The following is a 16,243-nucleotide window of genomic DNA, read 5'->3' on the forward strand; positions in this document are numbered from 1 at the left end:
CAACGTTCCATACCTACATTTTTGATAGATGGTTATTTTTGCACAATAAAAGGCCCACTTGGTATCATAAGCATCTGTTTTATGCACTTCTGCTTTCATCTTTGTCCTTCCTACTCAGAACCATTTCCTCTTGTCCTCCCAAGCCAGCACCTCTTCCACACACTCCTTCTCCCCCATTCCTGCACCAATCCCCCTTCAGCAATTGGAAAGGACAATTCCACCCATAACAGCTTGGCTCATTTACAATACCTTATTCCCATGCAGATGCAGAAATGCAACACCTGCCCTTTCATACTCTCTCGCCTCACTACCTAACAATCCAAACAGTCCTTCCAAGTGAAACAATGATTTTAATGTAATACTTTCAATGTAGCATGCTGCATTTATCATTAAATGTGGGGAGATCAAATACAGATTAGATGGCGTCTTTGTAGAGCACCTACACTCAGTACGAAAACAGGATCACAAACTTCGGTTGTATATCATTTTAATTCTCCGCATTATTCTCATGCTGACATTTCAGTCATTACACCCTGCAATGATGAAGCTCATCAAAAGTTCAAAGAACAGGACCTTTCAATATGTCACTTTACAGCCTTCCAAACTCAACAATTAATTCAACAACTTGGACGGCATGGTGACTCAATGGTTAGCATTGCTGCCTCACAATGCCAGGGAACCGGGTTCGATTCCCTCCCTGGACGACTGCACGTGTGGAGTTTGCACATTCTCCCCGTGTCTGCGTGGGTTTTGTCTGGATGCTCTGGTTTCCTCCCACAATCTAAAGATGTTCAGGCCAGGTGAATTGGCCATGCTAAATTGCCCCATAGTATTAGGTGCATTAATCAGTGCTAAATATAGGGTAGGGGGAGGGTTGCTCTTTGGAGGGTTGGTGTGGACCTGTTGGGCAAAAGGGCCTGTTTCCATACTGTAGGGAATCTAACCTAATCTAAACTTCACACCTAACCTCTGGTACATTTTGTTTCCTCTTTCCCAACAGATTTTTGTTTCACTCTCATTTTCCTGTTGATATAATTAATTCTGTGGTATAATAAAACTAAGAGCATATCTGTGAAACCATCCAGCAGCATGTTTTGCTGTTCAATAGTACTCGTTCATCATTATGCTTTGCAGAGAAGAAGTGATTTCCTAGAATGTTTCCAAGTATGACAATCTTCAACTCAGGACAGATTGAAGAAATTAGGACTGGAGAGAAGCTCAATGGAAGTTTTCAAAATCATTACAGGGTGGGACAGAGTGGTTAGGGTGAAGTTTCACTTTGTAAAAGAAACAAGGGCAAGAGAACATCGATTTAAAGTGATGCGCAAATGAAGTGAGGATAATGTAAAAAAAACGTTTTACACAGTGAGTTGTTTGGGTATGAAATACACTGCTTGGAAATTTGGTGGAGGCAGGTTCAACTAAGGCATTCAAGAGGGGCATTGGATGGTCTTTTGGATAGAGATGATTTGCAGGGATATGGAGAAAAGGCAGGAGATTGTCATTAGATAATATGGCCAGCCTAGATAATAGAGCTGCTGCAGGCATCATGGGTTGCATGGCCTCCTTCTGCATCATAATATTCTGTGATTATGCCATTCTCACCTCCTCCACATACATATTTTATTTCTTTACTTCGGAACATAGGACTTTGGTCTTTGAGCTGCTCCACGATTTAACAAAAGAAGTCTGATCTGGCTGTGGTCTCAACTCCAATTTCCTATCTGTCCCAATCCAGTCTCCATTGCTTTCTGAGGAAAAAAATTCCACACATACTAATGATCTTCAGAAAAAAGAATTCCTTGTCTCCATTTTAAAGGGAAACCTCTTTTTCTTAAACCTTGATGCCTAGTTTTAGTCTCCCCTGCAAGAGGAAACTGTCTGATTACTATTCCTGCACCACTAACTCCTTTATTGTTTAATCTCTTCTGTCTTTCACATAATCAAAGATCTTCACTTTTATTCTTTTGCTTGCCCTTCCCCTCTCATTTGCTTAAAACCTATTACTTTACAATTTTTCCCAATGCCAAATAAAGGTCACCAACATGAAAATTAATTCTGTTTCTCTTTCCACAGATGCTGCTTGACTTGAATATTCTCAGCAGATTCTGTTATTTCAGATTTACAGCCTCTGCAATAATTTACCTTTGCATCATCTTATCTTTTTGCACCTTAATAAAGTCTCCAATTAAGCAGTACCCTTCAAGATTACGAGTGTAGATCGCCCTCATTTGCAGCAGCGGCCATTTGGAGAAGTGAGTGGATATTAAAAAAAAAGTGCCCTATATTTCTTTCTTGTTACATTTTCTGACAATGAAAGCTGAGAAGTGCCATCTATATTTTAGGGAAATGCATGAGTGATATGCATTTGGGACATGTTGCCCTGCTTGCAAATTTCTGGCACAAAGATCATTTGAAACAGATCAACAAGTTTGTTAAGTGGCAATAAATATCCTGGAGATGATGAAAAAGTCACATTAAGTTTTTAAAAACATGTCCTCGTTGGCACTTAGATTGGTTTGCATCATAGCGACTTGCATTTATTACATAGACTGATAATCTACAAAGAGATCTAAGGAACAATTAGCAAAATGATAACATCAAACTTAATGCTGTGATAAAGACTGAATTACTAAATGGTGACACAGCTAGCTTAATGGAATAGGTTGCACAAGACTGAATCATTGGAAGAAATAATAAAGAGAAAAATATACACTTTAAATAAGTTTTAACGAGTACAGGTTCAGAATGATTGCGTGCCAAACACACATTAAATTCAAAACTGTAAATAATGTTTTCTTTTCCAGTAGAACTATAAAAATTAAAAAGGAAATCAATATTTACTTTTCCTGCTAGTTTCCTGCTAGCTTGTTTGATGTAGTGTTTTTTACTATTCTTGCATGGCATCTTGTAAATGACATTAGTTTTGATGGTAGTATCTAATGGATCCTTTAGGTTCATTAGTCACTGTTTAAGTGTGTTGGTAGGTTTGTGCGTACCATGATGCTAAAGGGTCTGATGAGTCTGGAAGTCATTTCTGATATGTCCTTAATGTAAGGTGATGTGGCTATGGTTTTTGGTTGCATAGTGTCTGCTTGTTTGGGTTTTTTTCTGAGGAATTGGTGGATTGTGTTTATTGGGTAGCCGTTTATCCCGAAAATGTTGTATAGATATTTTTCTTCTGCTTTTTGTAGTTCTTGGGTGCTGCAGTGTGATGTAGAGGGAAACTTGCCACCAGTTTACATGAACACCAAGTGGCCCCCAAAAAACATGACCCACTATCACTAGTTCCTATACATACAAAGAAGGACACCACTTTGACTGGGGCAACACACACATCCTAGGACATGTGAAACAAAGACACGCATGAGAATTCTTTGAGGCATGGCATTCTAACCAGAACTCCATCATTAAACACATCAATTTAGATCCTATCTACCCTCTCTTGAAAAGAAAAATAAAAACTGGAAATGACATCACCCACCTTAAGAAATCAAGACCTATAAACAGAGAGGCGGGACATACCACCAGCACTTCACCGGAGACTCTCACCGATGATGTTACCTAGTCATGGTGATTAAACGTCTGAAAACAAACCTTCAAGCTCAGTGAGCTAACTTACAGACTTATCATCAACCTAAGCTGCAAATCTTCTCAAAAATCACTCATTAAAAGCATGTTTAGAATTAATAATTTATTAAAGGTAGAATAGAAAATGTTATGAATTGGCAAAACAAATTTCAACAATTACAATTGGAGGAACAAAGGGATCTCAGATAAGGAATATATATGAGTTACTAAAAGTTAAGCAAGACAAGGCCACAGAACAGAAAAGTCCAAGGCACTTTTTTTCTCAAAAGATAAAATTAAAAAGTAGAGAAGTTATGTTGAACCTGTATCAAACCTAAATCAGACTACACTTGACCTACTGTGTGCAGTTTGGGCTGCACCCTCATGAAAACAATACAGAAGACAGGAGATGGTACAGAGCAGATTAACAAGGATGATACCAAAAGTATGTGTATACAAATCAGGAAATGACTGACAGATTGGGTTCCTTTCTCCTGAATAAATGAAGCTGAGAAGTGAACTAATAGTGGTCTTTAAAATTATGAAAGGTTTAGATAAACTGGGCACACAGAATATTTCCTCTGGAGAAGAGCATAACAAGAGGCCATCAATAAAAGATAGTATCAAGAAATCCAACAAGGAATTCAGAAAGATAAGGCATATCAATAAAGAGTGGTAAAGATGTGGAGCTTTTCATAAAGGGTGGGTGAATGAAGCAAATAGCATTTTTCATTTCATGACTTGTAGGTTTCGCTGGCAAGGTGATCTTGCCCATCCCTAATTGCCCTTGAACGTACTGGCTTGCTAAGCCATTTCAGAAGGCAATTAAAAGTCAACCACATCACTGTGGGTCTGTAGTCACATGCAGGTCAGATCAGGTAATGATGGCAGATTTACTTCTTTAAAGACATTAATGAAGCTGACAGTTTTTAACATCAAAAAAATGACAGCGCCATGGCCATAATTACCAAGACTAGCTTTTGATTCCACATTTTTATTAATTAAATACAAATGCTATGGTGGGACTTGAACAAATGTCCACAAAGCATTAGCCTGGACTTCTGGATTGAATATCCAGTGATATTATAATTATTACAAAGTCAAAAGAGTGTATAGTCACTTTAAGACAAAGTGCTTGTCTAAGTTTTTGGTACAGCAAACACTGAGTATACACAACAACTGTTCCAAAACAGATGCAATTGACAGTTAAATGGATTCCTGAGTTTTGGTTGCTGTTTTGACAACAATTTAAATCTGACCAATTGATTTGAACTAAACACTCAGCCCTTCAAAGCCAATCAAATTTAAAATCTGATGATGCTGACAGCCAGAAACCAATCAGACTATAACAATTTCAGGTGTATTCAGGAATATAAAAATGAGGGCATTTCGAAAATTGGTCAGAGCAACTGCCATCGAACATGACAGCACACATAATCTGAAAGGACTCTCAAAAAGAAATCACTCAGAAGGCATTATCTATCAAAGGTACCTTTTCCAGTAAAAGTAGTAAAAAGTAAGAAGACAACCCAGAAAGAACACAGCAGAATCGGAAGGGTGGAAACAAGCAACAGATTCGGAAGACTGGAAAGAAAACAGCATTAAAGAATGTCTGGACTTTGAGAGATTAAACTGATTTAATGTTTAATAATTGTTTTATTCGAATAGCATTTTTATAGAGTTGGGGATCAGATGGTGATTAGTTAAGAAAAGGGGGTTCAGATTTGTTAATAGTTTCTGTTTAGTGTTAACTGTTTAAGTTAGGAAAATAAATTGTTATTTTTTTCTTTAAACAGTGGAAATCTAGAGTTTTCTTTCACTCACTAACACTTTTAGCAGATTACGAGATGAGCTTTTCTGGGGTGTTAGTTTTAATTGACAGATGGGTTCGATCTCCACATCATAACACTATTATGCCACTAGCTTGATGCATTTCTGGGGAAACTGGACAAGAATATGGGAGAGAAAGATTTAGATGAGAAAACTGAGCATGACATGATCTGGCTAATGTGACAGAATGTGCAGCACAGAAACAAGCCTATGTAAAATTGCATTTGAATATAATTAAGTTATGCTCAGAATGATTTAAAAGCAATACTATAACGTTGAAATTCCGATACTTATAACCCACTGTGCAGTTTCTGATGCCACCTGAACTTGCTGGATTACACGGCTGTTTTGCAGTCACATTTAGGATGTCCATGATTTTCTGTACCAGCTAAAGGTAGCTTTTTTTTAAAAAAAAGGAGTGCTAATATCATATAACAATCTCTTTGAGAATGTTGCATCATTCATGGCTAAATAAGAACATTAAGTATAATATAAATCAGAATAAACACTCTACATACCTGCAAAGACTAGTGGGAAGAGTAGTGGGTAGTCTTTAAGAACCAGCAGAAAATGAAATATAAAGAGATAGAAAGCAGAGTAGGACAGAAATCTAGCTAGTAAAGTAAAAACACAAATACAAGTTACTACAAGTATTTGAATAGAAGAATACAGAAACTGCAGCTAGTGTTTGTTTTCTCTCTATCTGCAGGAAATTGAAAACAAAGAAATAGTGGAGGCTTTGAACAGATATTTTGTGCCTATCTTCATGATAGAGGACTTAGAAACTTTCAAATGATATTTGAAAATCAAAAGGTCAGTTTAAAACACTAGTAGGAAAAGTTGCTGGGAAATCTATTGACGTAAAGGAGCCAAGTCCCTATTACCGAATGGCTTGCTTCCTAAAGGCTGAAAAGAAGTGGCAGCACAAACAGTAGATGCATGAGGTATAAAAGTGCATGGATTCAAGAAGGGAAGTGGTTTGGAAAACTGCAAATGTAATATATTTATTCAAGAAAGGAAGGAATCAGAAAGTAGGAAGTCATAGGCCACATATCCTGACATCTCATAAGAAATGTGCTGGAATCCATTATTAGGGAAGTTACAGCAAGAGGGTTAGAAAATCACAATGTGATTGGGCATAATCAATTTGGGCAAGAGTTTCTGGATGAAGTAATATTCACTGTAGCTGGAGGGGATTTGGTAGCATGTACTACAATTAGATTTCAAGGTATTGAGTAAGGTGCCCACATGTAATGTACTAGGTAACATATTGGCATGTTAAAGAATTGGTTCGCTTACAGGAAACAGAGAGGGATAAATGGAAATGGAAAGAACTGCAGAAGCTGTAAATCAGAATCAAAAACAGAAGTTGCTGGAAAAGCTCAGCAGGTCTGGTAGCATCTGTGAAGAGAAATCAAAATTAACATTTCAAGTTCAGTGACCCTTCCCCTGTTTCAGTAGGGATAAACGGGTCTTGTTTTGGGTTGGCAATTGTAACTAGAAAGTGTCACAGGGATCAATACTGATTCTCAAGCACTTACAATGTGCACCAATAAGTTGGATGAAGAAACAAACATATGATAGATAATTTTGCTGTGGACACCATGACAGTTAGGAAAGCAATTGTTATGAGGTGGAAGAGGGTCTGCAAAAGGATATAGAGACAGGTCACATAACTGGCAAAAAACTGGCAAATGGAATATAATGTATGTAAATGTGAAGACAACCATTTTGGAAAGAACACAAACGCAATATACATTTTAAATGGAGAGCTACTACAGGACGTGGTTGGTGTCCAGGTACATGAATCATATAAAATGGTATGAACCATACAGTGGTTAATTGTACCAAATAAAGCCATAAAGTGACTACGAATGCAATGGAATGTTGTTGCCTATTCCAAGGCAAATGGAATACAGATGTTATGGCAGTTGTACAGAACGTTACTGAGACCACATCTCTAATACTTCGTGCAGTTTGGTTATCCTTTTCGAAAAATAAAATTAATTGCTTTAGTCATAGAGTCATAGAGATGTACAGCATGGAAACAGACCCTTCGGTCCAACCCGTCCATGCCGACCAGATATCCCAACCCAATCTAGTTCCACCTGCCAGCACCAGGCCCATATCCCTCCAAACCCTTCCTATTCATATACCCATCCAAATGCCTCTTAAATGTTGCAAATGTACCAGCCTCCACCACATCCTCTGGCAGCTCATTCCATACACGTACCACCCTCTGCGTGAAAACTTTGCCCCTTAGGTCTCTTTTATATCTTTCCCCTCTCACCCTAAACCTATGCCCTCTAGTTCTGGACTCCCCCACCCAGGAAGAGCTTAGAGAAGGTTCACTTGACTTATTAAGGGGATGAAGGGTTTACCTTATGAAGAATCATTAGGCATATGTCATTGAAGATCAGAAGAATGAGAGGTGAATTTATTGAAACATAACATGGAGTCATAGAGATCTACTGCACAAAAACAGATGCTTCCGTCCAACTCGTCCATGCCGACCAGAAATCTTAACCTAATCTATCCCATTTGCCAGCACTTGGACCCAACCAGATGCCTTTTAAAAACTGTAATTGTACCAGCCTCCACCACTTCCTCTGGCAACTCATTCCGCACATGCATCACCCTTTGCGTGAAAAAGTTGCCCTTTAGGTGCCTTTTAAATTTTTCCCCTCTCACCCTAAATCTATGCCCTCTAGTTCTGGACTCCTCCACACCAGGGAAAAGACTATTTTTTACACTATCCATGCCCATCTTGATTTCATAAGCCTCTATAAGGTCACCCTATAGCTTCCGACGCTCCAGGGAAAACAGCCCAAGCTTATTCAGCCTCTCCCTGTCGCTCAAATCCGCCAACCCTGGCAACATCCTTATGAATCTTTTCTTGAGGGCACTAGATCAAACAGAGAACTGTTTGTGAGACTAAAATGACAATACATAATTTAAGGCAACAATGATAAAACTTAGCTTTATAAAGCAAATTTAGTGTTCAATCAATGACAAAACACAAGTCCCTAAAACCACATGGAGGTTACAGATGAAACATCTTTTTGAGTGCAGCTATTGGGAAATTAGCATAGCTTAGAAAACTCACCTCTGTTGTCAGAGATGGGTAATTCAGGGTTGAATCTTGGTTGGAATTTTGGGAAGTTGTCTGAGGCTTGGTCATAAAGACTTTTGGGTTTGAGCTGAAAACAGCCAAGTTAGTGGATCCAGATATTTTTAATCAACCTGGTCAGCTACGTTATGACACACCTGTGGAACAGGTGAGGCTTGAACACAGCTTTCAAGACCCAGAGCTAGGGACACTACCACTGTGCTTCAAGAGCCCTTAGACACACTATAAAGACCACCAGACCAGGTGAGATTTCAAACTGGACGTTTGCCTCAGAGATAAGGACACTACCATTGCGCTTCAAGAGCTGGTGGGTAGAAGTCCTGAATTGCAGGCAGAAAAAAACTCTGCAGAATTGAAAGTAACTGTAGACCAAAAGTATATGGGAATAAATAATCAGGAGTATTTCTATGGCGGAGCATTATGCAAGAGTTGAGCTCAAGCTTGAGCTGAGAAGTCCACAGTCATGAAGTTCTCAAGGTATACTTAAGGATCGCCAAAAATAATGGAAGTGTGCTCATATAACTTCCTACCATGAAGAATAGCTTGAACACTGGTAAGAAAGTGAACTCCTTAGAGCTGTGGCACTTTGGTTTGGTACAGGAAGCAAAGTTTCAAGAATCTGATAAGTAACCAAAGATTTTGGTGGTGATATTTAAAAGAAATAAGGAGAGATTCATTTGTTCTGTAGTACACGTGATTGCATTTTATTATGTGTTACAGTATAAAGTATAAGCATTAACCCAAAGAAATGCTTATTTAGTAATGTTTCTTTCACTTGTTTCCTATATAGTAAAGTTTATATGTTTTCATCCAAGGAAATCTTGTGATATGATTTTTTTCAGTTGATCATTGGGTGTTTGATTTTCTCGTTAAACATGAATGCTCACTCTGGGGATGAAACAAAGTTATAGATGTGCAAATTTAGAGCCACAAAGATCTATTACCTCTGCTTTTGATGCATTGGTTGTTGTCTCATAGCCATGTACTGCATGTCCTCCTGTAAGCGATTTAGTGGGGAGTCTGGTTTAATCCGGATGCCATAATAGTGATATTTAGAGTTTCCCCTGAGAGAGAAAAATATTGTTTCAAATAAGATGAGCTGAATCACTACAATAATGTTTGGAAATCAGGAAGCAGTCTGATAAATAGCTAACCTTGTGCCGAGACGCCTAGTGCGCAAACCCATGAAAATGGAACGAATGAGTTTTCCAAAAGAAGCTGCATTGACTGGATCAAGCTTCTGTTCCTGACAATGACGCAGATAGTGGTTGTAAAGAGTACTTCGAGGAAGGCTGACACCTTCTGCTGTCTCATAGTTGTCCAATAACCATTGAAGCTGAAAACAAATGTTAAAACATTGATGTAAGACTACTTGAAGATACAATTTGAATTTAACTAGCACATTGGAGTTGGCACAGTTGATTAATCACAATAAAAATTTAAAATAATTGGTTTATTGGCCTATGAAATATATCCATTAAAGTTGTGCAACGTGAAGCAAAATATCCAATCTGACGGTCATTTGATTTGGATATCATAGAAAGAACCAGAGTCCAATCTTTTGATATCATGAAAATGAAGGCAAGACAAATATTTATACATGCCACAAAATAATTACATTCTTCCTCTTTACCTAAATCACCACAGTTAAGTCTACACTATGTAAATCCTTATATTCTTGAAAGATTCCTTGCTATGACATTTTATCAAACTAAATAACTATAAAATTATTTTATCACTAAAGTACCTTTTCTGATGCTGTTACAGAAAGCTGTCCAGCTTTCAGCTTTTCCCCCGAAAACATACATTTCCTAATTCAGCCTGCCTGTAAATTATATTGTCCTTTTAAAATATTAACAGTTTTAGATCAAAATAGGTTATGAAAATAAAACAGGGATCAGGTGGCTTGCAATCACATCAGTAAGTGTGTCTGTGTTTGCTGAAGTCACTGAATGTGATAGGCTGCTCAGAGTTTCTTCATGCTTCCCAAGGTGATGCCCACCACGAGGGCCAGACGGGAAAAAAAAATGCATTGTTTTATTACTTTTTTCTTATTACTAATCTTTTATTACTCCTGTACAAAATTCTAAGATACAAACATTGTCTGTCTAAATAATCAGGTTCCTGAGACTACTCAATAAACCTGCAAGCACTTCAGGGAAGAAACTGGAAATCAGAGGCCAATCTCCTTGAAGTGAAAATAATTTCAAGTGAAAAAAATAAAAGGGCGATATAAATGAGCTGTCAATCAGTCTATCTCCTTGCATCCAACAAGAGAGGCTCTAAAGTCAGCCAAATGTTGTTAAAGGATTCTGATGTTTCAGTCTCCATGGTTTGTAACTCCATTCCATTTTTGAGCACTCTTGGTATGAATAAGAATTTCCTTTCAGAACTCTAAAAATATACCTTTTACTACTTTCAATGTGACCTACTTCCACTTTCTTATTTTTTTTGGTGCCTTTCCTTGAATCCTTTGATTGGAGGTAATGTCCAACTTTCTGCCTCTGGTTTAGCAGTTATAGTCTCTCAATAGGCATTTGGATTTTGTCTGAACTGAATGAACAATGGCTTCCTTTACTTGAAAAAAATTACTCAAAAATCATAATAGTGTATGGAAATAACTCCAAATTGCTCCCTCTCTTTCCAATCCTCCCAACTTTACAACAACAACTATACTTTAGAAGTTAACTGACTGTGAAACACTTTGAATTTTTCTGAGACTGTGAAAGAACTATAGAAGTGCAAGCTTGCCAACTATCTTCTCACTGTACACTCTGAACACAAAGAATGCAACATTTGGAGTACTGAGTATAATTCTGGTTGTCCCGCTACAGGAAGTGTGTTATTAAACTGGAAAGGGTGAAAAAAGATTCACAAAGACGTTACCGAGACTGTACAGTTTGTGTTGTAAGGATAGGTTGCATAGGCTGGGGGTTGGCTTTATAGAGGTTAATAAAATCATGAGGGGCATAGATAAGATGAATTGCTAAAATCTTTTCCCCACGGCACAGGAGTGCACACCTCGAGGGCTGAGATTTAAGGTTAGAGGAGAAAGATTTTAAAGGGATCTGAGGGGCAACATTTTGCACACAGAGGTTAGTGCTAACATGGAACAAGCTGCCAGAGGAAATGGTAGTAGCGGGCACAATTATAACATTTAAAAGACGCTTGGGAATGTTGGGTACATGGTTAGGAATGTTTTAGAGGGATTTGGGCCAAATGCAGGCACATGAGACGAGCTCAGATTTGGAAACTTGTTTAGTATGCATGAGTTGGGCCAAAGGACCTGTTTCCATGCTGTATGACCAAAATTATATCAATCTATAAGGCAAAACTACATCTTCTTTCTCGCCCTCAATATTCCTTATTATCCCTCCAGTTGCATATTTTACCTACTCTGTCCTTTCTATACCATTAGTCTCTGACTACCCACAAAGCTAGACCATAAACACTCTTCTAGCATGTTAACTTCACTTCCTTATCAACATGCTTGTCGAGACCACCAATCACACTATAAACAATCAGTATACCTAATGGGATGCTGGGTTTTATAAATAATCACATGGAGTGCAAAAGCAAAAATTTTATGATGAATGTTTACATAAAGACTTGTTCAGCTTTAACTGCATTACAGCCTCCAAGTCTGACATCACATTTTAGAAAGGATGTGAAGACAGTGGAAAGAGTGAAGAAAAAAAACATGAGAAAGCCCAGAGGATGAGAGGCTTCATATTTAGCAACAGACAGTCTAGGTGGTTTTTCTTTAAAGACGAAAGGTTGGGAGGAGAAATGATGTATGGCTCCATATCATGAGGTGCCTGGATAGAGTAAATGGGAAGAAGTTTTTCCCATTAGTGGAAGCGTCCAGAATCAGGACCATGATTTATGGACTGCCAAAAGAAGCACAGCATTTTACACATGTGGTTAGATTCTAAAATGCTTTGCAAGGGAGTTTAGTAGCAGCAGATTCAAATGTGGTTTCAACTGGGAATAGGATAAATTTTCTGAGGAGAGAAAAAGCACATTATCAAAGGTAAAGGACAATGGAGAGGGCCCAACTGAATAGTTCCACCTCACAACTGGTAGGGGTAAGGCAGGATTATTGAATTCTATAAAGACTGCTGTTATTAACCCTCCTAAAAAGTCTACTATTCAAGCTTACAATTCTCCAGATGTCACTGGAAATGCAACCTTTTTTTCCTTTAAAAACATTACAGGCTGACTTAGTGCCTCACAGCAACACTGCAATTTCTCCCATTTGTTCTTAAAATTCATTGAATGTGGTTTTCGTTACACCTACTTAACTGGTTAAAGTCACAACCAATATTTGGTGACACAGACAATCCCGTTGTCCTGTTCCTTTAAATCCTTTCCACCGCTGACTATTCTATCCTCCTGTCTTTCTTAGCCAAATTCATCAAGTTCACTTGGTTATGCCTGTTTTGACTCTGCCTTTAAATGCCTTTTTTCCTCTATAATTACAAATTCATCTCCAGGGATGCACTCAGTCTCCCATTATTTGTCACCTACATAAGCATGGGTTAACTTCTTCATGTATGTTGATGACACCCTGCCCTAATTTGCTGCCTCCTCCCTAAATCTTAATGTTGTGATAGCTGCCTGACATCAGGAACTTAATAAGACAACGTTTCTTCTAGCCTAATGTCAGAAAACCCCCTGTGCAATTATTTTTGTGGATCCTACTAATACCTCTGTCCATGACTACATCAGCACCCTGGAAGATTGAGCTTTCAGAAAATGTGGGAAATCAACAACTATTTGACCCTAATCTCATTTCCCCTTCCCCACAACTACACCATTACCAAAACAGCTTTCTTCCAAGTGTCCACTTCCACTTTCTTCAATGTATCAGCTTGGTTCAGTGGTAGCATCCCTGCCTGAGTTAGAAAAGAAAAAAAATATAAACATTTGCATTTATACAGCACTTATCATGACCTCAGGACATTCCAAAGTACTCTTCAGCAAATTAAAACACTTTTGAACTGTAGTTACTGTATTAATGTCGGAAAGGTGCTAATTTGCACAGAGTAAGATCTGACAAACAGCAATGTGAAAATCTCTGTTAGCGATATTGGTTGGTGGTTAAATATTGATCAGGATCCCCCATGATCTGGCCAGTTGTCAATTGATTGTGGGTACCAATCCAATATCAGCAGCTGAACACTTCAATTTGACACATCAGTATGATACTGATGAAGGACTGCATTGTGAGAGGTAACATATTTGAGATGAGATGTTAAATAGAGCCCATGCTTACCTGTCCAGGCAAATACAAAACTGCCTGGGCACTTTGACAGATGGAAATTTTACCTGTGTCCTGCTCAACAATCCTCCTTAGTTAACACAATCAAACAAATTGATACAACAGTCATTCCATTGCTGTTTGTGAGAATTTACTGTGGTCAAATTCACTTGTTGTTCTACAAACAACAGTAACTACTCTTCAAAAAGTAATTAATTCTGATCAGCAATTTGGGATATTTTGAAGACATCAAAAGTGTTACATAAATGCATGTCTTTATTCCACCTCTACAACATTGCCTGCTTCCATTTCTAATTCCTAGCTTAGTCCTTCATCATCATTTAGTTCAATCTTGCCAATGCTCTTGTAGCTGACCTTTCCATTTTAATCCCCCACATTATTCAACTCATCCAAAATGCTGGAGCTTGCATCCTTACCTGCATTCCTGTCAGCTTCAAAGCCTATCAGTTCACTCTTCTCTAACTTTGTGTTTTTTCCTGTTTTAAGATCTGTTAAGCAACCTTTTCTCCCCCCATTAACACTGAATGATCATGTGTCCTCTTTACCCTATCTTTGAGCATTGTTAGCTGTTTGCTTAGCCATTGCACATTGGCACTCAAACTCCCTTCCTCATTTTCCTCCCCACTGCTCAACAAACTTCTCAAAATTCTTCTCTTCAATGTATGTTTGATCTAGCAAAAGAACATTCTCCACTTTGCTTTTTCTCACTACTACTTGGGCATTGAAACATCAATCTTTGGATTATGTACCACAATGGAACATCTTCCTTCATGTGAAGGCAGCTATAAAATTAGAAGGGTACATTTAGTCAGAAGTTAGTAACATTGTACAGAAAGAGTGAATTTAGAATCTGCAAGCTAAATTTACAGGACTTGGTAAAAATTGGTGACTACAATTCAAATAATTAATATTAATTTTCACTTTTACTTTTATTAAAAATGAGAAATTATTCCCGTTGCCACCTGATTTTAATTTGCAATTCTAATGGCATGTGCCTTATGTGCTGGATTGCCTGGCTAGTATGTTGAAACAGGAGTTAATATGCATGCAGTAAATATGCATAGCATGCACAGCAAGAAAATCATGACATCCATCAGCACACTCATTTGGAAATGCACTGCTATCTTAAAGTTCAAAGCTGCAATGTTTTATTCTTGTACATTTCAATGTGCATTCAGCACAAGGAATTAGACTATCCTTCCCAGCACCAACCTGCCACAAAGGCATTTTAAGTGGGATCAACTTTTTCCATGTTGGCATTGATTCATTTATTCTGACTATTGCTATTATTCTGTAAGTATTTGGTATTTTTTACAGCTCTGTAAAGAATGACCTGGTGGGTGGAGAAGAACTTCTTGCTGATTTCAATGTGTCTGAACATTGAAAGAGGAGGCGGTGGTCTAGTGGTATTATTGCTGGACTGTTGATCCAGATAATGTTCTAGGGATCCAGCTTTGAATCCTGCCAAGGCAGGTGGGGGTATTTGAATTCAATAAAATATCTGGAATTAAGGATCTAATGATGACTATGAATCCACTACTGATTGTCGGAAAAACACAGCTGGTTAATCAATGTCCTTTGGGGAAGAAAACTGCCAACTTTCCCTGGTCTTGCCTATGTGTGACTTCAGACTCACAGCAATGTGGTTGATTTTTAACTGCCCTCTGGGTAATTAAGGATGGGCAATAAATGTGCCTAGCCAGTGACACCCTCATCCTGTGAATGAATTAAAAAAAAACAAATCAATTTCAGCTACAACTGCACCGGTAACCACTTACCTCAGAATATAGCATGATGTGGAAAATTAACAGATACAGTAGCGCCTCGACATACGAACGACCCCGTTCACGAACAAATCAGTTTACGAACAGGATTGTACCTTAAATTTTGCTTCAACATACGTATGAAATTCAAGGTACGAACAAGGTACAAACGCAAAAAGCCCGTGTTCGACCATGTGGTTTCATTGTTCTGCTTTGCTACGCGCTTGTTGAACGAAAAAGCTCTCGTGCCCCGCGTGATCTCATTCAGTTCGACTTGGCGCGTGCGCTGTGAACAGCCGTCCAAGCATTTTTATGCTATCCGAACAATGGGAAAAATTGATTCATTCGCGAACTGGGTCCTGGAACGGATTAAGTTAGTAAGTCGAGGCACTACTGTATTATATGTGCCAAGCTTGGGAGCAATTTTCCTACATCAGGCAGGAACAAATAATGACAAATCTGGACCTCAGTTAAGAATGTCTTTATGTGCAGCTTGCTGGAGCCACAAATGCAACCTCATAGCAAGGTGAGGACCTAATTACCAAATCTGTGAAGGTGACTGAAGCAACAAACATCTACGAATCTGGTTCTTTCCTGGCTGAAGCTGGAGATTAGATTAGATTACTTACAGTGTGAAAACAGGCCCTTCGGCCCAACAAGTCCACA

The 16,243-nt window shown here is 38.3% G+C and overlaps 1 protein-coding gene across 8 annotated transcripts in view; it reads right to left on the reverse strand.

Annotated features, from left to right (window-relative positions):
• The window catches only part of LOC122564059 (transcription factor RFX3-like), a 309,606-nt gene that overhangs the window by 72,461 nt on the left and 220,902 nt on the right, over positions 1 to 16,243 (reverse strand). For all 8 annotated transcript variants that reach the window (XM_043718555.1, XM_043718547.1, XM_043718574.1 and 5 more), the window contains 3 exons: positions 13,354 to 13,428; positions 9,685 to 9,866; positions 9,475 to 9,594 (listed from right to left, as the gene is read on the reverse strand). In XM_043718555.1, coding sequence (XP_043574490.1) covers positions 9,475 to 9,594; positions 9,685 to 9,866; positions 13,354 to 13,428 — 377 coding nt within the window. The remainder of the gene's footprint in view (positions 1 to 9,474; positions 9,595 to 9,684; positions 9,867 to 13,353; positions 13,429 to 16,243) is intronic.

The sequence above is a fragment of the Chiloscyllium plagiosum genome, chromosome 2 (assembly GCF_004010195.1).
Source record: "Chiloscyllium plagiosum isolate BGI_BamShark_2017 chromosome 2, ASM401019v2, whole genome shotgun sequence".
Taxonomy (NCBI): Eukaryota; Metazoa; Chordata; class Chondrichthyes; order Orectolobiformes; family Hemiscylliidae; genus Chiloscyllium; species Chiloscyllium plagiosum.